The sequence below is a fragment of the Mobula hypostoma genome, chromosome 13, assembly GCF_963921235.1.
Source record: "Mobula hypostoma chromosome 13, sMobHyp1.1, whole genome shotgun sequence".
Taxonomy (NCBI): domain Eukaryota; kingdom Metazoa; phylum Chordata; class Chondrichthyes; order Myliobatiformes; family Myliobatidae; genus Mobula; species Mobula hypostoma.
In genome coordinates, this window is record NC_086109.1 from 57,368,552 (window position 1) to 57,393,892 (window position 25,341).

At 41.8% G+C, this 25,341-nt stretch overlaps 1 protein-coding gene across 2 annotated transcripts in view; it reads left to right on the forward strand.

The window, feature by feature from the left end:
* LOC134355605 (aquaporin-9-like) overlaps nucleotides 1-25,341 on the forward strand; it is a 98,890-nt gene that overhangs the window by 46,278 nt on the left and 27,271 nt on the right. For both annotated transcript variants that reach the window (XM_063065739.1, XM_063065741.1), the window contains 2 exons: nucleotides 23,366-23,503; nucleotides 23,577-23,695. In XM_063065739.1, the coding sequence (XP_062921809.1) occupies nucleotides 23,366-23,503; nucleotides 23,577-23,695 (257 nt within the window). The remainder of the gene's footprint in view (nucleotides 1-23,365; nucleotides 23,504-23,576; nucleotides 23,696-25,341) is intronic.

Below are 25,341 nucleotides of genomic sequence, written 5' to 3' on the forward strand. Positions count from 1 at the left end.
TAATATACGTATGTTTTTCAATTGGTTAAGCTTTTGTTAGTTGCACTTAAAATGACAGCCACAGTCAGGAAGATTCAAAGTTTTTGACAGGTTTTAATATGTAATTAAGGCAGGGCATGGCTTAGCCGGCTGTCAAAGCTTTTGTCAGCGGCATCCTGCCCTCCTGTGCCAGTGGTATGTCACTGCAGGCCCTGCCTCTGCACAGGGTATTTATTACTCAGGATTTCAAGTTATCTGTAGAAATCACTAAAGTTAAGTCCAGACTTTTTGGATTTCTCATCGGTCACCATAGATAGCTCATCAATGACCTTAACACCTTTACAACTTTGATGTCAGATCAAAGTATTGGTTTCCATGTTTGGAGCTGCTATCACAAGAACGATGCCAAAACTGAGAGGCTGAACCAGTCAGGGAGGTTTGAAGTGGCAAAATTCTATTCTCGAAAATAAAGTCTATAAAATTATGAAAGGATTTAATGAGGATGAATAGAGACAATGGAGGGTCCAAACTAAGGAGTGTAAATATTCAGTGGCAACCAATAACTCACACATTTTTACTGAAAAATGCTTAAAGCATGAGCAACTCCAAGGAGCAGTTGCCATCAATTTAAGAAGAATTGAAGAGTTGCTTGAAGGGAGTGGAGAAAGAGTCATGTGGTGGATAAACACTGGAATGGACCAGTTGGATTTAATAACACGCTTCAGTGTCCTGCATTCCAGGTACTTAAATACTGTGTTACCCTTTGATGGTGGTTCCATTTTACTACATGCAGTGGCACTGTCTCACATCCTCACAAATCATATCCCTTACTCAGAGGTAAATGCCAGGAATCAGTACTGAAATTATTTCATTCAACTTTTTACTGTATGTGGGGCTTTCATCTTGTTTATGTTGAAATGGCATTTTTTTTTAAATATTACTAAGTAAAATATACTGATTATATCATTCTCAATAACTTTTTGAAGGAAATAAATTAACATTACTCCAATCTTTCTTTTCAGTACTTTTTTTTAAATTATTCTTTACAATTCTCATTCCTGAACCCTAAAGTTACAATAATAAAATAGCATTTTGTTATGCTTTTGTCTCTAGTTCTGTGTGTATTTTCTCCATTGATACTTTTTAAAAGGCTGGCTTCCCCTTAATACGCCTTTACAATTCTTTACTTCACTTCTTTTTCTGCAAACTTTTGGAGATTTTGTTTCTCTTTGCACTTTGCATCAATCTGTTTTTCCACACATTCACAAAACACTTTTTGGAATATGGGCATTGCTGGCAAGGTTGGTATTTATTGCCTTTGAGATACTGCTGGTGGCTTACTTCTTGAACCACTACAGTCCGAGTGAAAGTGTTCCCTGGGTACTGTTGAGTAGGGAGCTTCAGGATTTACACCCAGTGACAAATGTTCCCTTGGTTCTCTGCTGAAGATTTGTTGCTTATCCATTTTTCTTAATTCTGTAGTAAAAGTTCATGCTGTTTTTCTACTGCGAAATTGCACTCCAAAAGAAAACCACAGATGTTGCAAATCTGAAATAAAATCAGAAAGTACTGAAAACTCTCAGAATGTCAGACAGTATCCGTGGAAATAAAACAATGTTTCAGTTTGAAACCCCTCATTAAACCTGGGAACAAGAGAAAACCAGTTAGCTGTTGGTCACAAGGATGAATAGGTTAAAGGGAATATGTCCGATATGATAAAACCAGGCTTGTATTGGATATTCTGTAGATGAAGCCATCTGGAAGATAGATCGAAGTAGGGACAGAGAACATGAAAAGTATGAATTAAAATACAGAAACATAAAAGCTACAATAATCCATTGTAGGAGATGACCGGCCAGTTAGTCATTCTAACAGAGAAAAAATAATAAGCCCAATACCATGGCCTCCTACAGAGGAAGTGGTCGGTTCTGATACACAGAGAGAAAGTGAGTTACCTAACAGAATCCAGCATTGTGGGGTTGTTGGGACGGCATGGCTCAAAGCGTCGGAAGGGCCCATTCCACACCAGATGCTAAATAAAACAGTGCAGGAGGCCGGTGTGGGTCAGAGGAGCAGCAAGGTAGAGAATGAAAGAACTTCCCTGAGCCACTGCAACCATTTTTTAAAGTACCCTTGCATTGGCAAAAATCTGATGTTCATTAAAGTGGAAGTGGAGGTGTACAAATGAGCTGGAAATTAATTTAACACATTTTTAGCACTTGAGCAATCTATGTTCAAATGATTGTTGGTGACTAAAAACGGAATTGGGTTGTTCATCAGAGCACACTAGTCAGTGTTTCTTAGTGAATGATACAACATGCTAACATGTATACACTTTTAAAACATCTTTACTAATATCTTGTTGCCCAAAAGTGTGTACAATATGAATTCCTGCCTGTGCACAGGCATAATCAGCAGAAACTCTCTGTGGTCACTGTTTTGATCTGAGGTTGGTGTTGTTGACCTGAGTGCAATGTTGTTTAAACCAGAATTACAGATTGTGAAATCCAGGTGTAGTTCTTGTTCAAAGTTCCATGATCTTTTGTGTAATTTTTATTTTAAGCATTTGTTTTTTGCAAATCCAGCACAAACTGATGGAAGCTCTAAACTTGTGTTGTCGGGTTGAGTCTTCCGGTGTTTCATGTCAAACATCACCATTCTGTGGTCGTGTCCAGACACTCTGTATAATCTGGGTTCATTACTGCCACCTGAGCAAGATGTGAGTACTTTGTCACAGCAGTTCACCAGGCAATGCATTTACCACCTCAACCTCTGAGCCTCACGGACAGTTGATTGACTGATTGAAAGAGGAAGAAGTAATGAATAGTGTGAGTGTGTTTCATGACCAAAGTCCCAGAATAACTCCCCTGTTTTGTACTGCTTGTTCACTTGCAGCCAGCAATAATCAAGCTGATCACTCGCTTTATGTCTAAACTCTGTTAATTTAACCTGCATTATTTAAAGTTCACCTTCACTACATGAAGGTACACGGCAGCAGTTAAAGGGAAGCTGTATTACGGCTGGCGGAGACACTGAGAAAGCTCTGAATTCTGTACAGTAGTCACAGAATTGTGAGGATAGGATGTTGTAAGTGGGGCACTAATTATTTAACAATGTATGTCTCGGTAAATGGGACTAGACAAAAACAATTCAGTATGGACTAGAAGGGCCGAAAGCCTTTTCTTGTACTGCAGTGCTCTAAAGTTTGATGTCTCATACAAAATTAAGACTGTGGATATATATGAACAATTTCAGTGATTGGTAAATTGGTTTCTTGTTGTCACATATACTGAGGTACAGTAAAAAAAACTTTTACTCTACTCTCTCTACACTCATGACCATGTGGCTGGTCACAGCTCAAATGACAAGTATAAATTCGATGATGACACCAATATTGTCATCAGAATCTCAGATGGAGACAAGGAGGTGTACAGGAGTGTGATAGATTGGCTGGTTGACTGGTGTCACAATAAACTGTGTCAACAAGACAAAGGAAGGGAAAGTTGGGAGAACACACACCAATCCTCATTGAGGGGTCAGCAGTGGAAAGAGTGAGCAGCTCCCCGGGCTTCAACATCTCAGAATATCTGTCCTGGGCCCAACACTGATGCAATCATGAAGTAGGCACACCAGTAGCTATACTTCATTAGGAGGTTGAGAAGATCTGTGATGTCACCAAAGACTCCAGCAAATTTCTGCAGATGTACCATGGAGAGAATTCCGATTGGTTGCATCACCACCTGATATGTAGGCTCCATTGCAGAGGATCGAAAGAAACTTCAGAGGGTTGTAGACTTAGCTAGCTCCATTATGAGCACAAGCACCTCCTCTCCCCCTCCCCGGGCCACTATGGAGAATATCTTCGAAAGGTGATGCCTCAAGATGCCGATACCCATCATTAAGAACTCTCACTGCCCCGGTTACACCCTCTTCTCATTACTACCATCAGGGAGGAGGTACAGGAGCCTGAAGATCCACACTCAAAGTTTTAGGGACAGTTTCTTTCTGTCTGCGATAAGATTCCTGTACTGTCCACGACCCCATGAACATTACCTTATTATTCCTCTTTTGCACTTTTAAAAAATTTAATAAATTGTTATATATTGCACTGTACTGCTGCCACTAAACAACTTATTTCACAACTTATATCAATGTTAATATAACCTGATCTGATTCTGATTCCAATTTTGTGCATTTCAAGGACTTCCAAAGAGCCACTGGACATCTTGGTGGAAGAATTTCACCATGTACAATGTGATATGATTTGGTTCAGAATACTTACTTGATGTTTGATTTAAGCTTGTGTACCTTTGTGTCAGGAAATCCTCCAGGCACACATGAAAAGGTCACAGAGCTCAGTAACAGGAAATTAGTACCCACTTAAGTTCTGAATCAGTGGCAGAAGATACTTAATTAGACCATAAGACATAGGAGCTCAAAGAGGCCATTTGGCCCATTGAATCTGCTCCACTATTCAATCATGGCTAATCTTTTTTCCCCTCCTCAGCCCTCCTCAACCTTCTGTCCATAACCTATGATGCCATATACAATCAAGATCCTGTCAAGATCTGCCTTAAACACACCCAACGATCTGGCCTCCACAATTACCCATGGTAATAAATTCCACAAGTTCACCACCTTCTGGCTAAAGAAATATCTCCACATCTCTGTTTTAAATAGACACACCTCTATCCTGAGGCTGTGCCCTCTTGTCCTAAACACCCCAACATGGGAAACATCCTTTCCACATCTACTCTGTCTAGGCTTTTCAACATTCAAAAAGTTTCAATGTGATCCCCCCTCATTCTAAATTCCAGTGAGTACAGAGCCAGAGCTATCAAATGGTCCTTGTATGATAGGTCCTTTTATTCCTGGAATCATCCTTGTGAACCTCCCCTGAACCTATCTCCAATGCCAGCACATCTTTTCTTAGATGAGGAGCCAAAATTGTTCACAATACTAAAGGTGAGGCCTCACTAGCACCTTATAAAGCCTCAACATCACATCCCTATTTTTATATTCTAGACCTCTTGAAATGAATGCTAACATTGCATTTGCCTTCCTCACCACCGACTCGACCTGCAAGTTAACCTTCAGGGTGTTCTGCATAAGGACTCCCAAGTCCCTTTGCATCTCAGATTTTTGGATTTTTCCCCATTTTGAAAATAGTCTGCACATTTTTTCTACTACCAAAGTGCACAACCACGCATTTTCCAACATCGTATTTCATTTGCCACTTTCTTGCCCATTCTTCTAATCTGCCTAAGTCCTTCTTCATCTTACCTGTTTCCTCAACACTACCTGCCCTTCCACCAATCTTCGTATCATCTGCAAGTTTAGCAACAAAGCTATTTATTTTATCAACTAAATCATTGATATACAGCATAAAAAGAAGCAGCCCCAACATCGACTCCTGCGGAACATCACTAGTCACTGGCAGCCAACCAGAAAAAGATCCTTTTATACCCACTCACTGCCTCCTGCCAATCAGCTAATGTTCTAGCTATGCCAGTAACTTTCCTGTAATGCCATGGGTTCTTAACTTAGTGAGCAGCCTCATGTGTGGCACCTTGTCAAAGGCTTTCTAGTGTCCTGACGAAGGGTCTCGGCCTGAAACGTCGACTGCGCCTCTTCCTACAGATGCTGCTTGGCCTGCTGCGTTCACCAGCAACTTTGATGTGTGTTGCTTGAATTTCCAGCATCTGCAGAATTCCTGTTGTTTTTGTTCTAGTTACCTGTTATGAGTTTTCTAGTTCACAGTGCACCATTAAATGCCATCAGTAGTCATGTTCACTTTTAGTTGACTACATTGTCCTATTACTGACCAGCCAACAACTTCTATCAATCAATATACAATCTGCTGGAAGAACCTAGTGGGCAGGCAGCATTGGTGGGAGGGAAGAAATTGTTGATGCCTCTTATCAACCACAACTTAGACCTGGCATAAACAGTGCCTAAATTTAGCAAACATCACAGAGGCAATATCTACACACAGCGAGATACCCTGAAGGGAGGGTGAGGTGGGAGTTAGTGCTGCTGCCTCTCATCAGAGGGTAAGATTAAATTCAGGCAGCACTGCACAGGATTTGGATGAGGCCGTCAGGGAGCCAGCCTTCAGAAGCAGGTTGGCAGTAGAACACAACATAATGCGAGCATGGAGCCAGCTGCCAGAAAGCCTACGTACACTGACAAGCAGCATGGCAGAGTCTGGTGCCAACTTGGCACAGGGCTTCGCACAGAGCTTGACGCCCATCCTTTCCAGCATGGTACTGGTGGCCAACTCCGTCAGAAACTAGGATGGCAGCGCCCGACAGCCAACGCCTCAGCTTACAACTCCGCGAAAACAGCTGCCACTGACGGTCTGAATACTGAGGTGCAAGGTCAGACCGGCCCCCCTGGTGTCCCAGAAGGTCAGTGTGTGTTTAAAGGAGACCAGCAATCCAATCGGGAGTACAGAGCCCAAACCATTGCAGTGACAGTTGGTTTCCCATGCAGAATGAGCCAACTAACACCTCCCTGCGTTCGACGCCTAAACCCTGCTCATTTGCTCTTACCTGTCAAACAGCCAGCTCAGTACACTGTCACTAATGACACTGGAATAACACCCTCTGACAATGGAGCTGCTTAAGGCTGCCTCCAGGGCTGTCTCCTCACTGAAAGTCAACAGTCTCCCACCACCACTCTGCAGTCACTGAAGCAGCACTAAATATCCCTGAGATAGAAGATCAAGGGATGCAAGTACCAGGGCGCCAGGCAAGGTTGTCACGTTTCACTGTCTACGATGTGATATAATTTGGTTCAGAATATTTATTAGATGTTTAACTTATCTATGAATCAGGGCCAAGGCATCAGTAATCTATTCAGTGACAAGGGAAAAAGTGTGGCACTTCCAGCAAATGAGAGACTAGGCTTGAGTTTCCTGCTATTGCACATAAATTGTTTCTTCACAAGCAACACAACAGAAAGAAACCTTTTAAGTTGTTCCATCCCAGCAATTCTGGGCTAGGCAACGTGCCAGCTGTAATACTAACTCTTACGTCAGAATGCTGTTCATTGACTTTAGTTCGGCATTCAATACTGTGGTCCCCTCCAAGCTGACCGCCAAACTTCATCAGCTTGGTATCATCCCTCTGCAATTCGACCTTGGACTTTCTGACTAACAGACCCCAGTCAGTTAATTTAGACAACCTCTCCTCCTCCACTCTCACCCTGAACACCCATGTGCCTCAAGGCTGTGTGCTGAGCCCTCTTCTGTACTCCTTTTTCACCTATAACTGTGTTCCTGTACATGGTTCTAACTCCATAATCAAGTTCTCAGACGACACCACAGTGGTTGGCCTGATCAGAGGGGATGACGAGATGGCCTACAGGGACAAGGTTCAGCACCTGGCTGCATGGTGTGCTGACAGCAACCTGGCCCTTAACACCCAGAAGACCAAGGAGATCATTGTGGACTTCAGGCATGCTAGGAGCCACACTCAAGGAGCTACATCAACGGAGCTGTAGTGGAGTGTGTATCAAGCTTCAAATTCCTTGGTGTCCACATTTCCGAGGATCGCGCCTGGTCCCTGAACTCCTCCATCCTGATCAAAAAGGCGCAACAGTGTCTTTATTTCCTGCGGAGCATCAAGAAAGCTCACCTCTGTCCCAGGATACTGACAGACTTTTACTGCTGTACCATTGAGAACATACTCACCAACTGCATCTCAGTGTGGTATGGCAATTGTCCCGTATCGGACCGCAAAGCACTCCAGTGTGTGGTGTAAACTGCCCAACGGATTATCGGCACCAATTGCCCACCATTGAGAACATCTACCATAAATGCTGCCTGGGCAGGGCGAAAAGCATTATCAAGGATGCACCTCACCCTAACCATGGACTTTTTACTCTCCTCCCATCCAGTAGGTGCTACAGGAACCTCCATTCCCGCACCAGCAGGCACAGGAAGAGCTTCTTCCCTGAGGCTGTGACCCTGCTGAACCTCACATCACAGCGCTAAGCAGTATTGCATCCATATTGTACTGTCTCAGTACTTCTATATTTGTGTGCTGTAGCACTTACTTTTTAGTCACAGTTATTTTGTAAATAACACTATTCTTTGCATTTCTGATTAGATGCTAACTGCATTTCACTGGCTTTGTATCTGTACTTGGCACAGTGACAATAAAGTTGAATCTAATCTAATCGAAAGGTCTGTGCTCCAGAACAAAGTAGAGCTCTAGCCAAGTTGTTCCAGTGCTATTAGAACACTGGCATCTCTGAGCATGTTCACAAAAAGCAGGAAAAATACAATGCAGCTAATTGCCACCCAGTACATTCAACCTCAACCTACCCACAAAGTGGGGGAGGCCATCATCAACAGTGGTGTTGAAAGGCACTAACTCCCCTACGCTTACAGTCTGAGTCCCAGTGAGACTGACCCCTGCTGTACCGGGTAGAATTGAAGTCAAATGGCATCAAAAGGAAAACACTCCGGTGGCCTAAGCCATCCCTCCTCAATGGAAGATGATTTTTCTCACATGCTCATTATCCACCTCCAGATTCCTCTACCCACACATGCACTAGGAGCTACTTAAAGCTTCTGATTACCCTACCAACCTGCATCCCTTTGGCATGCAAGAGGAAATCGGAGCAGAGGAAGAAACTCTTGTAGTTACAGGGAGGAACTGTAAGCCCCACGCAGACCCGCCTGAAGCCAGGAATGACCCCGGTCACCAGAGCTATGAGGCAGTGGGACCACCACGTTTACCACTGTCCTGTCCATGGTTGGAGACTTGCCATCCCCAGCCAGGTCACCCTTTGATCACAAGGTCAGAAGCCGGATTGTTTGCTGATTATTGCACAATATTGCAATCCTTGGCAATAAAACAGATGATTCCTGCATGCAGCAAAGCCTAGGCACGGAACAATCAGTAGCGAAAAGCACTCGTGGCAGAACTTTCCAGCAATCTGCTCCTGACGCTCAGTGACAGTGCCACTACTGATTCCCCCAGCATCAAAATCCTGAGGGTCACCCTGGACTAGAATCTCAACTGCCCCAGCCACAGAAATACCTTGGGTACAGGGAAGGTCAAAGGCTGAGTTGCTTTGGCAACCGGGCTACCTTCTGAACCCCACTTCTTTCCACCATCCACAAAACATAAGACAGAAGCATGGTAGAAGTCTTTTCTGAATTGGTGCAGCACCGAGAACTCCCAGAAAGGTCATCACCACCCAGGACAAAACAGCCTGCTGGACTGCCACCCCATCCGTCACCCCATCACTCCTTCCCCTTCACTACCAGCAGTGGCCACAGTCTGAAGTAGCTACGAAATCCACTGCAGTTTCTCAGCCAGGCTACACTGCAGCAACTGCCAAAGCTTCGATCTTTTCACCACGAAAGACAAGGGCAGCCGGCACATAGGAACACCACCACCACTCCTCTAAGTTGCACACCACTGTCACTTGGAAATGTATCGCCCTTCATTGAAAACCCCGGAACTTCCTACCAGTGTGACTGTAAGGCACCTTCGCCAGAAACACTGCCGAATATCAAGGAGGCATTCTCTGCCATCCTCGCAAGAAACACATGATGGTCACCTAGGTGCTGAAATGGAATGGAAAAGTTGTTAATAATTTTGTTTAAACCTGAACCTGAGTTGAAAGTATTTGCAGACAATCATTCTCTTGGTGACTTGGATTGTTAGCATTTCTGCTTTGAAGGAAGAAAAGAAGTATGTGCATTTAAAAGAAAAGAATAACTATCTGGCTTTCTAGGGGATCTGTTATACATCTGAGGTGCAGAGAGTAGATGTGAATAATCTCTAGAGTCTGAACCTGTTCTAGAAACTATAATGCAACCTTGTCAAATGTACCCTTTCGGTTACTAATGCACAAAGGGATAGGCTTATAATATTAGTTCAGCCACTTTTGTTTCAAAATGTGGTGCAATTATGTAAATATTCCTACCTTGCAAAGAAATATTGATTGAAAATAGTATGCGCTAGGGTGGGCTTACCTCTCGCTCATCTGGACAGAGAGGGCAGGATATGTAGGAAGGTCAACTGGACTCAGCAAGCAGGCCTCAACTGAAGCAAGAGCAAATTGCTTTTAGCTTGGAAATAGATATGTTTAAGTGTAAAGGTTTTCATAGTCCAGCTATTAAGTTTTCTGAGTACTCTTAGACTGCGACAGAAAGATTTCAGCTGTGCAATTTAACTAGATTTTGCAGAGACAAAGGTTAATTGAAACCGATCTTAAACATATATTTTATGACTGGTTGATAGCCCAATAACATCCATTCACTGCAAAGGCTATCAGAAGATCAAGCAGATAATAGCATTTACAAGGCAATTTAAAAGGATTGAAGCTAAACCTATTCTAAAGAATGTTTTAATAGCTTGTAGTAAGATTTTAGACCAGTAAATTTTAGAATCCATAAAGGAAAATGTTTTTATATTGTATTAAACTAGTAAAATGGAATAGGAAAACAAAAGAGATTTGTAAACACAACAGTACAGCCAAATTAGTAGCATGCTCTATCTTTAGACAGTAAAATATCCAAAGGTATCTCACAGATAGAACCACAAAAACTTTCACACAGGGCTGAAAGCGAAAATGTCAGGACGGGCAGCTGGGTCAAGAAGACCATAAGACCAGAAGACACCGGAGCAAAATTAGGCCCCTCAGTCCATTGAGTCTACTCTGTCATTCCATTATGGCTGATTTACTATCCCTCTCAACACCAATTTCCTTCCTTCTCCCCATAACCTTCAATGCCCTGACTAACCTGAAACCTATCAAGCTCTGCTTTATACATACCCAGTGACTTGGCCTCCAGAGCTGTCTGTGACAATGAATTCCACAGAATCACCAGCCTCTGGCTAAAGGACATCCCTGTGTTCTGAGGCCCAGGCCTCCGGTCCTAGACTCACCCACTATAGGAAACATCTTCTCCAGATTCTCCCGATATAGGACCTTCAATATTCGATAGGTTTCAATGAGATCACCCCTCATTTTGGCAAGTACAGGCCCAAAACCATCAAATGATCCTCATACAATAACCCTTTCATTTCCAGAATCTTTCTTGTGAACCTCCTCTGGTTTATCTCCAATGCCAGCACATCTTTTCTTAAATAAGGGGCACAAAACTGCTCACAATACTCCAAGTACAGTCCGACCAATGCCTTATAAAGCCTTACGAATGCAATACATCCTTCCTCCTATGTTCTAGTCCTATCAAAATGAATACTAACGTTGCATTTGCCTTCCTTAACATAGACTCACCCTGCAATTTAATCTTTAGGGAGTCCTGCAAAAAACTCTCAAGTACTTTGCACTTCTGATCTTTGAATTTTCTTCCCATTTAGAAAATATTCTATGCCTTTATTCCTCTACCAAAGTGTAGGACCATTCATTTCCCTACAGCATATTCCATCTGCCATTTCTTTGCCCATTCTCCCAATCTGTCTACGGTCTTCTGCAGACTATCTGCTTCCTCAATACTACCTGCCTCTCCACCTATCTTTGTATCATCTGCAAACGTGGCCACAAAGCTGTCCATTCCTTCATCCAAATTGTTGACATATAACGTGAAAAGAATGGTTCCAATACTGACCCCTGTGCAACACCACTAGTCACAGGCAACCAACTAGAATAAGCCCCCCTTATTCAACTCTTTGCCTCCTGCCAGTCAGACAATCTTCTAGCCGTACTAGTATCTTTCCTGTAATACCATGGGCTCCTATCTTGTTGAGCAGCCTCATATGCAGCACCTTGTCAAAGGTCTTCTGAAAATCCAAGTTCAGATTCTCCTTTGTCTGTTATTTCCTTAAAGAAATCCAATAAGTTTGTCAGGCAAGAATTCTCCTTGAGGAAACCATGCTGACTTTAGTCTACTTTATCATGCGCTTCCAAGTACCCCAAAACCTCATCCTTAATAATGGAATTCAATATCTTCCCAACCACTGATGTCAGGCTAACTGGCCTATAAATTCCTAGCTTCTGCCTCCCTCCCTTTTTAAAGAGTGGAGTGACATTTCCATATTTTCAATCCTTTGGAACCATTCCAGAATCTAGTGATTCTTGAAAGGTCATTACTAATGCCTCCACAATCTCTTCAGTTACCTCTTTCAGAACCCTGGGGTGTAGTCAATCTGGTCTAGGTGACTTATCTCCCTTCAGACTTTGCAGCTTCCCAAACACCTTCTCCTCAGTAGTAGAGGCATTACTCACTTTTGCTCCCTGACGCTTTCCAATTTCTGGCATACTGCTTGTGTCTTTCACAGTGAAGACTGGCGCAAAATACTTATTAAGTTTGTCCGCCATTATTTTACCCCCACCCGTTACTACTTCCTGAGCTTCATTTTCCAGTGGTTGAATATCCACTCTCACTTCGCCTTTACTCTTATTATATCTGAGAAAACCTTTGGCATCTCATTTTGTACTATTGGCTAGCTTACCTTTATATTTCATCTTTTCTTTCCCTATGTATTTTTAGTTGGCTTCTGTTAGTTTTTAAAAACTTCCCAATCCTCTAACTTCCCACTAGTCTTTGTTATTTTATATGTGCTCTGGGTTGCTTTTATGCTGTCTTCAACTTCCCTTGTCAACCATGGTTGCATCATCCTCCCTTTAGAATACTTCTTCATCTTTGGGACTATTCTACTCTGCCCCTTCCTAATTGCCCCAGATTGCTATTCTGGCATCAGCCCTTATAATGTCCCCTTCCAGTAAACTTTGACCAGCTCCTCACTTGTGCCTCTATAACTCCCTTTATTCCACTGTAATACCAATATATCTGACTTCAGCTTCTCCCTCTCAAATTTCAGGTTGAATTCTATCATATTATCATCCCTTTTCCTAATGGCTCCCTTACCTTAAGCTCCCTAATCAAACCTGATTCACTACACAACACCCAATCCATAATTGCCTTTACCCTAGCTGGCTCAACTGCAAGCTCCTCCAAAAAGCCATCTTGTAGGCATGCTACAAATTCCCTCACTTGGGATCCAGCACCAACCTGACTTTCCTAATCCACCTGCTTATTGAAATCCCCTATTGCCTTTATTACATACCTTTTCTATCTTCCATAGTAATTTATATCCCACATTCTGGCTACTGTTCGGAGGCCTGTATATAAATCCCACCAAGGTCTTTTTACCCTTGCAGTTTCTTAACTCTACGTACAAGGATTCTATATATTCCAATTCCAGGTCACCTCTTTCTGAGGATTTGATGTAATTTTTTACCAACAGAGCCACCCCACCCCACTGCCTACCTGCCCATCCTTTCAATTAAAAGGTGTATCTTTGAATGTTAAGTTCCCATCTCAGATCTTCTTTTAGCAACGACTCAGTGACGTCAACAACATCATACCTGTCAAACTCTAGTTGAGCTACAAGATCATCTGCCTTATTCGGTATACTGTATGCATTCACCTAGAACCCTGTTTGATTTTCCCCCCATGTTACACTTCAACTCATCCTACTGACTGCAATTTTTCCCTGTCCTTCCTCGCAGATTCACTCACAATGCATCTGCTTGTATACCAACTGCACCATCCTCAGCCCTAGCACTCTGGTTCCCATCACCCTGCCAAATTAGTTTAAACCCATTCAATAGCTCCAGCAAACATGCTGGAAAGGATATTGGTTCCCTTTGTGTTCAAGTGTTGTTATTATGGTACCACTCAGCCAGATTTTCAGTCTCTCTCCATTCTACTGATTCAGCCTACAGTAGTAGTGTTGTCTTCAAACTCGAATATGGCCTTGGAGCCACAGAGTTGTAAGTGTAAAGTGGTGCAACTGTGCTGATGGAGCTGGTGAAGGAACAATGATGGGCAATGGAATTTGTACTACCTGTTCGAAGCCAACAGCTCTGGTCTTCCCGAGGAAACACTGAATGAAATTCTGGATCATTGAAAAATGCATGTTGGACATGCCCTCTCGGCTCGAAACATCAACTGTACTTTTTTGCATAGATACTGTCTGGCCTGCTGAGTTCCTCCAGCAATTTGTGTGTGCTGTTTGTTGGACAATCTGATGGCAGTCACAGAGCGTGGAAATAGGCCCGTCAGCCCAGCTGGGCCATGCCAACAAGAATACACATCAAATCTTCTCCCACTTGCGAGTGTTTGGCCCATTACCTAAACTTGTCCTATCCATTGGCCTATCCAACTGCCTTTTAAACATTTTTAAAGGAGGTGGTGATGAACCAGACTGTGTACATGCAGTTGTTACTGTGGTTTATGATATAAATAATAACTTGGAGGAAGTGAAGGATAGGCCATTGGGAGACTCTAGATGTAATGGTCCAGGATTGGAGAGAGGAGCTATTGCTGTGATTCGCTGGCAATGATTACATGAATATAAGAGGAATTGTGGAATTAAGTAAGCGACCTTCTCCTGAACAGGATGGAAGAGTATTGATCATGAAATAAAAGAGGAATGGTGTTAGATCAATGTGATCAATCATCTCAAAGTCTTGTCAAGAGGTTGTGAAGAATCGGGCAGCATGGTGTGATCGTGGAATCTTTGGCTTGTTGGCTTCAATAGAGCAGATGAGGAGTTGGGCTTCAGAGCAAAGCAGGGTCAACTTTTGACCCAGCCTTCTTTATTATAGTGCTGCTACCTCAACTCCAAGGAGGAGACTTCCAAATCCATTTCACAAGCTGCCTATGTTAGAGCACGAAGCAAGATTACAGAACTCTCCCATCATCCACTCAGGATTCGCACACTCAAAAAATGCAATCACCACCTCTATTATATTTAGCTAAAAGGAAAAACGACACCACACCCAAATGCATAGTAAACATTTAAACATCCTTTATGATATATTTTCAAGCTTTCTCTGAATGAGCTGTCAAATCCCACTCCCAGTAGTGTATGCATATCCATGTATGTAAACAACGCGTGTATTCAATGCACATGTTTGCATTTTGTGTCTGTGATGTGCATCTGTAAGCCTGTGTCCAGTATGTGGAATGTTTCTCACTGTAAAGTGGGCACTGAGTTTATTGTCAAGGAGATTTCCATGATTCACAGTCTGGGCTACACTGGACTCTAAATAAAACTATAGCCTGAACTAGTCAGTTCTCTGGAATGATTACAGAAAAATACATTTTGTGAATTTAAAATATCTTTTCCATCCACATTTTACATTCCAAACACACTCGACTTAGATAATAAAGGGGATGGCTGAAGGGAATGAACCGGGGTGCACCTTGAATAGGAAATGCAAGCATTTGCACTAAAAGTTGAAGGATGATTGCACATCAAGGATGACTTTACAAAGTAAGAAATCTAGGTGCAACAACTTACATGAAAAGATGTGTCCCTGGAGTCTGGCATTATCGACAAAGCTAACAGCTTGGAGTTTCCGAACTATAGCAAAGCTGTCCAGTTAGCTTGGCCTCAGTAGTAGGAGAAGACTAAAATCAATTTTATAGACCTGGTTAGAGATCAAGGATTAGCCAGCGTCAACATGATTCAAGAAAGGAAAATTAATTTTGACAATTTTTTGCTGGAATTCTAATGATATTTTAATAATCAAAATTGATAAGGACAAACCAATGGATGTGGCCTATTTAGCTTTCACTGCTTACCTCAATCAAATTTTCCTCCAGAGAATGAATTACTAATGTATAACCTCCTTTGCTAATATGGTTTATAATCTGTGCCTTTTTAGGGAATCTAGCACCTCCAGAAGCTGTGATGTCATCAGTATGGCTGAGCAGCTGATCAGTGAGAAGCCTTCCTGTCAGCCAACACTAAATTCAATTGAATTACTGAACAATTTAAAGAAAGTGAAATAAATTTGGAACATGTATAGGATTAAGATAGAATATAAGAAAATTCTTAAAAATACTTTGTTTTATTTAAAAGTTAGTTATTAATTTTAAAAAGTTTTCTTAACCTCTAAACTGAATAATTTGCAATTGCCATTTCATAGAAATTGCAAATCATATACACAAAATTAACTTTTCCAAGTCTAGAGAGAATGTTTGACCGCAATTGCAATTTAATATACAACTCAAAAATGGTATCACATCGTTCAACAAGCTTTAACATTTCATTGTTTTTTTCCAGTGAGATAGGGGTGTAAAAGGTTGACGTTTATATTAAATCACTGATTGTTTTCTTAATTTAGCAATACAGTATGAAGTAGGCCCCTCCAGCCCTTTGAGCCTTGCCGCCTCAGCAAACCCAATTAACCCTAAGCTAATCACAGGACTATTTACCAATTAACCTACCCAATATGTCTTTGGACTGTGGGAGGAAACGGGGGCACCCAGGGAAAACCCACACATTCCAAAAGGGAATACTTGGGGAGTACCTACTCCTTTCAGAATAGCGCCGGAATTGAACTCCAAATTCCAGAACCCCCCAAGCTGTGAAAGTTTCACGCTAGCCACTACGCTACCAAAGTGTAAGCCTTGCTTCTGTAAAGGCTCCACAGAGCACGTATGGAAGGAGAAAGATATTGTTGACAAACAGCTGTAGAAATTCACTCTGAGATAGGCAAATACAGACGCAGGATATCGCTGTCACATTCACAGGTTAACAACAGAGTGCTGACAACTTAAATATCAGTACAGCAGCCAATGCCAGGGGAACATATTACAGCAACCCTGTACCAGTAGCTTGCCCATTAAAGACCCAATGCATAATAATAATTATAGATTACAGAAGTAGGGTTCAGTGTGCACACAGCGTTCTGGTAATCTATTCTACTAGTTTGCACTTCCCCTCAATTCTTACTGAAGGCAGTGATGACGTGACTCTTATGTTATCCTTCAACAATTTTTCGGCAACCACTAAAATTCTGTTCATCATTATTATTTCACGTTCCCATCTGTGGAATCATCCAGCCTTCGCCCCATCTGTCTCTGTCCTACTAAAGTCAATCTATCTCCTGGAATAGCTTCCCTTGCTGCAACCTTCACATTCTAGCACTCCTTGAAGAATCACAAATCAATCCACTTCCCCTTTGAATTCCAAAGATGAACAACTTTATGCTGTAGAAGCTGGCTATCTGTGACATTTTATTAAGTGGCCATTTTCACTTTCCTAGCAGGGACTGGTTGCCATGGAGAATGCATTGTGAGAAATGGTCTGCAAATATTCTTAAAATGTCATAATCCATCCTTGGGCACATGTCATTTCCTTGATCCTTTTCTAATCATTCAGCAGAAATGTTTACTTGTTCATTTAAATGATGAATGTATACATGTTAACTGTTGAAATGAAAGCATAGCTGGTAGGAGAAGGGTTTTGGCCTGAAACATTGACTGCTTTCTCTTTTCTATGGACTGCTGCCTGGCCTGCTGTGTTCCTCCAGCATTTTAAGTGTCTGCATAGCTGGTAGCTTGTTAGCTTGATCTATCAGTGAAAGACATATAATCATAAGACATAGGTGGAGAATTAGGCCATTTGAACCATTGAGTCTGCTCTGCCATTCCATCATGGCTGATTTATTATCCCTCTCAACCCTTTTCTCCTGCCTTCTCCCTGTAACCTTTGACAACCTTACTAATCAAGAACCTATCAACTTCCTCTTTAAATACACCCAATGACTTGCCTTCACAGCTGTTCATGGCACTGAATTCCACAAATCCACCACAATCTGGTTAAAGAAATTCCTCCTCATCTCTGTCTTAAAGGGATATCCTTCTATTCTGATGTGATCCCTCTGGTCCTAGACTCTCCTACTTTAAGAAACATCCCTTCCAGGTCTACTCTATCCAGGCCTTTCAAAATTTGTTAGGTGTCAATGAGATCCTCCCTCATTCTTCTAAACTCCAACAAGGACAGACCAGAGCCATCAAGCTCTCCTCATATGTTAACCCTTCCATTCCCAGATTCATTCTCATGAACCTGCTCTGGACCCTCTCCAATGCCAGGCACATCCTTTCTTAAATAATAGGGACAGAATTGCTCACCATATATTCCAAATGCAGCCTGACCAATGCCTTATAAAGCCTCAGCTTTACGACCTTGATTTTATATTCCAATCCTGTCGAAATGGATGCTAACTTTGCATTTGCCTTCCTTAGCAACCTGTAAGTTATCCTTTATGGAATCCTGCATGAGGACTCCCAAGTCCCTTTGCACCTCTGATTTTTGAGTTTGCTCCCTGTTTAGAAAATAATCTACACTTTTATTCCTTCTACCAAGTGCACGATCATGCACTTCCCCACACTTTAATTCCATCCGCCACCTCTTGCCCATTCTCCTAATCTGTTCAAGTCTTCCTACAGAGTCCTTGCTTCCTCAACACTTCCTGTCCCTCCACCAGTCCTTGTATTGACTGCAAACTTGGCCACAAAGCCATCAATTCTGTCATCCAAATCATTGACATACAACGTGAAAAGAAGCGGTCCCAGTACCAACCCCTGTGGAATACCACTAGTCACTGACAGCCAACCAGAAATGACCCCCATTATACCCACTTATCGCTTCCTGCCAGTTAGCTAATCTTCTATCCATGCTAGCACCTTTCCTAAAATACCATGGCTCCTTTCTTATTTTGCAGCCTCATGTGCAGCGGCTTGTCAAAGGCCTTCTGAAATTATGAAAGAATATTGCTTCATTTCAGTATACTGTCCCTTGTGTTATTGATATTTTGATGTCAGAGGGGAATGGTGCAACTTTCTCTTGGTTCTAAAGCGCTGTGGGTTTGGAATCATGTGAGTCAATAATTGGAACTAGATCTGAACAAAAAAGCTTTGGGTTTACTTAACCAGATGAAATTTCTCAGGAGGTGAGCATGCAGACCAAAGCTATACACCTTGCCATATCTGTGTGGTCATCTCCTTCCCTACAACCCTCTGAGATACCCTCACACCTCCTTTCCCAGTCTTTTACAGACTTTTCATTGTCATGTCCTTGGTGGCTGAATCATCCCTTATCTGGATACAAAGCTTTGGACACTGATCTTCTTTCAGTTTCCCCAGTTCTCTATAACTGTCTCCTTAAACCTCCCTGAAAAACTACTTTTAGTTTCAATATGGTTCCATTGCTTCACCTTTATCTCAGTCAGAATTATTTTAGCATTAGATAGTTGTGGGTTCAAGTTTTATACCAGAGATTTCATTACTGTGTGATTATTGTAATACTGCAGTCACCATTTTTTTTGGATGTTACGGTAAACATCTACATCGGGTCTGTCATTCCAGTACCCTGGGCTATATTTTACCCCAAGTCAAGATCGCATTGCTTTTTGTGGACACTTGCTATATGGAAATTGGCTTCTGTGTTTCCCACAAACACTTCAAAGGTATCACATTAACTGCAAACCATTTTGAGATAACCTGAAAGGACATGATATATGAACGTTTTTTCTGTACAAGGCCTGATGTCAGTTTGTTTCACAATGACTAACATAACAGGTTATGTCCTCCCAGTCCTGAGCACAAGAGAAAATGCCTAGTCAGAAGAAATTCAGTGGTTACAGAGCAGTTCCAAGCAAGAGAAGAGGGATTGCAAAATTGTCTGCAATTGAGAGAAGACATAAATGAAAAGAGTAAAGTAGGAAATTAAGGAGAATAAAGAAGAGAACTAATGGGTGTGGAGAGAGGAAGAGGCTGTGGGGTGGCCAAAGGGGAAAATATATTTCCCTTGTTGAAATGAATACCCCAGGGGGCTTGTGTTGACTCATTGAGAAGCCAGTCATCGATTCCATTGAATCTGAGGCACTAAATGAAATATTTTCTCTGGTTAAAATTCAGCCCTGGGTTCCTTCAGACAACTGCATGCTGTTTAATTGCAGTGTTTGACTAAACTGAGTTCAAAATCCCAACTTCTGCCTCATTCAATAAGCCCCTTTCACCATCATTCAGGTGCTGGTATTATTACTGCTGTCAGGCCTGGGAACAGATGAGTGGAGCCCAGTCGGACAGTCGCAAGCCTTGTTCCCACGATTCAGACCAGCGCAGTTAAAGAACTCAGCACCTCTCCACAGTTCTGTGCCACCATTAATTGATTTGCCAGAGATTCTATATTCATCTTGTGTGTGAGACACTGTTTTCCAATCTTAAAACCCAGTAAAAATTTCTATCCTGTGTGTTGTTAGACAACAGCAAGGCAATGATGTGCCTGGACAATGAACTACAGTAAATCCTCCATGTTGTGTTAAACAGTCCATGTTGTTTTAATTTCACCAATAATGTTTTTACTTTTTAATTAGAAGAGGGTAAATAGGTCTAAAATAGCAAGTTTTAACATGGTGATTTTTAATTATTTATAATGTAAATGTTTTTCTAAAAGGTCAGACCTGAAGACATTGAGGCCCACGCTGGTTACCACTTTTAACACTGCCATGGCTTGAGTGTTGGTCCATGACAACATGTTGAAGTATTGGCATTATATTCCTCTGTAAAAGTTTAAAGTATGCACTTGTTTACTGTGGTTGTTTTACTTTTAGAAGATTGGACTCCCTAAGTTTTTCTCAATATTAGTTCCCCTTGTAGGCTCCTGGGCTAAACCTTCCAGTAGCTCACACATTTGATGGTAACATCACACAGTTACGGTTGCTACTTCAGGGTGGTACTGAAAGAGAGCTGCACTGTCTGAACTGCTATTTTACAACCAAGACAATGCCCCAATCTACTTAATGTAGCTTTATCCTGATGAAGGGTTTCCACACAAATCATTTCCAGCTGTGTTGCCTCTTTCAGGGAGCTATGCTTTTCCTTCCCTCCCACAGATGTCGTTTGACCTGCTGAGTTCTTCCAGTAATTGTTACTTAACTTTCCCAGTGGCCCAGAAAAAAACCCCAACTGGAGCACGAGTTCCCAACCTGGAGTCCACAGACCCCTTGCTTGATGGGATTAGTCCGTGGCATAAAAAAGGTTGGGAACCTCTGAGCTATGGACTTCTTAAACGCAAGAGATTCTGCAGAAATCTTGAGCAACACATACAAAACGCAGGAGGAACTCAGCAGGTCAGGAAGCATCAGTGGAGGGGAATAAACCGTCGCTGACCTTGGCCTGAAATATTGACTGTTTATTCCCTTCATCGATGCCACCCGACCTGCTGAGTTGTGTGTGTAGCTCAGGACTTCTCCTGAGTCACTGTACTCATGACTTGCATGCCTGCATTTTTTTTTGTTTAATAGCTGTGCAGAATAGGCCCTTCCGGCCCTTTGAGCCATGTCACTCCACAATCCCCTGGTTTAACCTTTGCCTAAACACGGGGCAATTTACAATGACCATTTAGCCTTGCAACCGGTAGTTCAGCAGCCATCTGACTTCATGTTCTACCCCAGTGGCTGTTCCACATTGTGCTGAATAGAAGGCCTCGATTCAGTTGGCATGGTAACATAGTGACTGGCATATCACTACTGCAGTGCCAGGGGCCTAGTTTCAACTCCCACCGCTGTCTATAAGGAGCTTGTGCTTTCTCCCCATGTGCATGTGGTTTCCTCTGGGTGCTCCGGTTTCCTCCTACAGTCCAAAGACATACAGGGAGTTAGTAAGTTAATTGGTCATATGCGTGAATTGGGTGGCGTAGGATCTTATGACTGAAAGGCCTGTTACCAAGTTGTAACTCTGAGAAAAAAAGATTCTTCATATCTGGCCCCTCTGTTCTGTCAGCCATACTACAGGTCACATCCATGGGTCACCGACAGTCATTAAAAGGGTAAGTTCAGGCCATTAAAAAGAATTATTGATTCCACATTATGTTTATTTTTAATTAATAAAAACCAAGAAGGTATGGGCTTAGCCTGAGATCTTAAACAAGAGGGTATAGGTTTAAGATGAGATCAAGACATTTTAAAGGGGACATTTGAGGGGAAAATGTTTCAAAAAGCGGTCAATATGTAGAACTTGCTGCTAGAGTAGATGGTGGAATCAGATGTAATTACTATGCTTGGAAGGCATTTAGCCACACTTAAGTAGGCAAGACTAGGCAAGGTTGATGCAGATACAAGTGGGAATAGTGCTCATTGAACATAGAACAATACAGCAAAGGAACAGAGCTTTTGGCTCACCATGTCTGTGCCAACCAAAAGACTATCTACCCTTACTATGCCATATGCAGTCTTATATACTTCTCTCAGGCTCAGCCTCTAATGTGCCAGCAAAAGCAATTCATCCAATCTCTCCTTAATGCTCCAATCCAGGCAACATGCTGATGAACCATTTCTGTAAAGTTCTCCTCTCCTCTCCAAGGTTTCCACATGCTTCCTGTAGTGCAGTGACCAGAACTACAGACATTGCTGTTTATGTGGCCTTTTAGTTACAATTTAACATCCCAAATTTTATACCAACAAGCTCCAAAACCTGGACCTCTGTACCTCCCTCAGCAACTGGTTCCTTGACTTCCTCATTGAGAGACCATAGTCAGTGCAGATCAGAAATGATATCCCCTCCTCACTGACAATCAACACTGGTGCACCCCAAGGATGTATGTTCAGCTCACTGCTCTACTCTCTTTACACCCATGACTGTGTGGCCTCAAATGCCATCTATAAATTTGCCAAGCAATGACACAGCTATTATTTGTAGAATTTCAGATGGCGATAAAGAGTCATGCAGGAGTGAGATGGAACAGGTGGCTGAGCTGTGTTGTAACAACAACCTCGCACTCCTCATCGGTAAGACCAAGGAATTGATTGTGGACTTGAGGAAGGGGAAGTAAAGGCAACATACGTTAGTCCTCATCGAGGATCAGAAGTGGAAAGAGTGAGCAGTTTCAAGTTCCTGAGTGTCAACATCTCTGAGGATCTGTCCTGGGCCCAACATTTTGATGCAATTACACAGAAGGCATGACAGTGGCTATATTTCATGAGAAGTTTGAGGAGACTTGGTATGACACCAAAGACTCTAGTGAATTTCTACAGATGTACAGTGGAGAGCATCCTAACTGGTTGCATCACTATCTGGTGTGGAGACTCGATTGCACATGATTGGAAAAAGCTGCAGAGGGTTGTAAACTCAGCCAGCTCCATCATGGACACTGGCCTCCCCAGCATCAAGGACACCTTCAAACAACAATGCCTCAAAAAGGCAGCATCTATCACTAAAGCCCCCCATCACCCAGGACATGCCCTCTTCTCATTGCTACCATCAAGGTGGAGGTACAGGAGCCTGAAGCCACAGACTCAATGGTTTAGAAACAGCTTCTTCCCCTCCGCCATCAGAGCTCTGAATGGACAATAAACGCACATACACTACCTCAATATTTTTTGCTTTCTTTTTGCACTATTTATTTAATCAAAAAATTTAAAATATATTTCTAATTGTAATTTATAGTTTATATAATTATGTATTGCAGTGTTTGCTGCCAGAAAACAGATTTTACGATATTACATCTGATTCTGATTCTGAAATGCAATAACGATCACAGGGCAAAGGTGACAAAGAGTATTTCTATTCTGACAAGATGTTTCAAACTGTTTCAAGGTGCGCACCTGAATCCAGCTATTTCGCTGTCAATGTGCGTGCTGGGGCGGCTTCGCTGGCTGAGGCTTCCTGTCTACTGCATTGCTCAGCTCGTTGGAGCTTTCACTGGTTCAGCAGCAGTGTTTGGTCTTTATTATGGTAAGATCATTATTTTTACATGGGCATTTATGCAATAGACATTGCTGCTACTTAATTTCTGTGTACTTTGTAGATGCCTTCATGACATTTAATGGCGGAAACTTGACAATAACTGGTCAAAATGCAACAGCACAGATTTTCTCTTCTTATCCGGCTCCACATCTGTCTTTTGTAAATGGATTTGCAGACCAGGTAATCCTAAATACTTCCTAACTAATCGTGCATCATGATCTTTATGAACTGGTTTTGTTAGGTTTTTCCTGTCACACTTTTTGATCATTATCAACAAATTCATCAAAACCCTTGAATTGCTGTGTTATTTCTTTTATTTCTCATAGTTAATGCTTTGCTTCCAATCCTCTTACACTCTGTACACAGAGTTCAGAAGTTACAGTTACAGGAGAGCACCTTCCTTGATAGAAACAATTAACCTTTATTGCTCTCTTTACATTGGCTCCGAGATGGGATTTTAGTTAATTGTGACTCAGAACACTGAAATTCATTTGCATTGCATCAGCCTATAATGTTCTGCTTGTTCCATATTCTGCATTATAGACCTTTCCTTGTCATAATAAAATGGTTAACCGTTTGGTTTGTTGTCACAGTGGTCTAGAATTGACCATCCGGAGGGCTGTAAAGGTTACCTTTCCTTGGAATTTGGGCATAAGTATCTTTTCCAATGGCAGACAGGAAACTGAAAATTAACTCTGAAAGGGAATGTATATGCAGACCCGTGTTATCTTCATGGCATGCTAGCTGTCAACTACCCCAATGTTATCATTCATCTCTTCCTCTATGAGTTCAGATCCCACTCAAAATGGATCGAAGGGTCAGTATCTCGTCAGAAGTTGTTTAAATGAGGTCTCAATGGAATGAAAAATAGATGGGGTTTTGTAATCTGTTCTGCCCTGGTTACCAGCTAATAGTGAAGACAAAATGTTGCTCCATAATGACAAAGGTCTATCTGCCTGTTAAAGCAGGTGGGAAAAATGATAACCTTGGCACTATTTGTAATAGAACAGAAAGGTTCTTCCAAGGGCCTGACCAACGTTAATGCTGCATGCAATAGATTAACTCTTCACTTTTCCTGTGAGATCCTATTGAGTGCAAATTAGCTGTCATATTCCCAACACTGCTGTGACTCATTTCAGATGTAACTCATTGACAAATACTTTACAATGTAAGTGAGCAATCAAAATGAGAGGTCAGTATTGAGACACTGATTGCTCTTCATTGGTTACTCTAAATTACAAAAGGTTGAATATTCCACTTGTATAAACAGCAAAGGAACAATGCAATGTTTTCCAGTGAATAGCACTGTTATATTTTCTAAGTAAATACCCATTTCTTATTTTAGAAAATCTTAACTGAAAGAGAGATAAGATAAAAAGAAATCATTAAATTATTGCATTGCCATTTGGCATGCATATAACACGGTGAAAACCTCAGAAATTATTATTTAACTATGTCATGCAGAAAGTGTGTAAGGGCAAAGATGCAGAAATTAACTATGGATGGTTGGACAGCAAGGAACATGTAAATAGAGATTACATTTCCTTTGACTTTGTTCATTACCCACACTCCCAATCGCCGCTGTAAATTTGGAAAATTAACTAACTTCTGCCTAATGGAATGCACAGTCAGAAGAAATCCAAAAATAAATAAGTTAACAATTAAATGTTTCACAATTTCCTCCTACTTATCTTTCCTGGAGCTCATGCAGTTTCCAATATACATGGAATCTTATAACGAACTTTTGAGCATAGATTGTAGACAAAACTCAAGAACATTAAAAAATAAAGTTTCCATACTGCAAATCAGAATCTGTTTTAGTACAA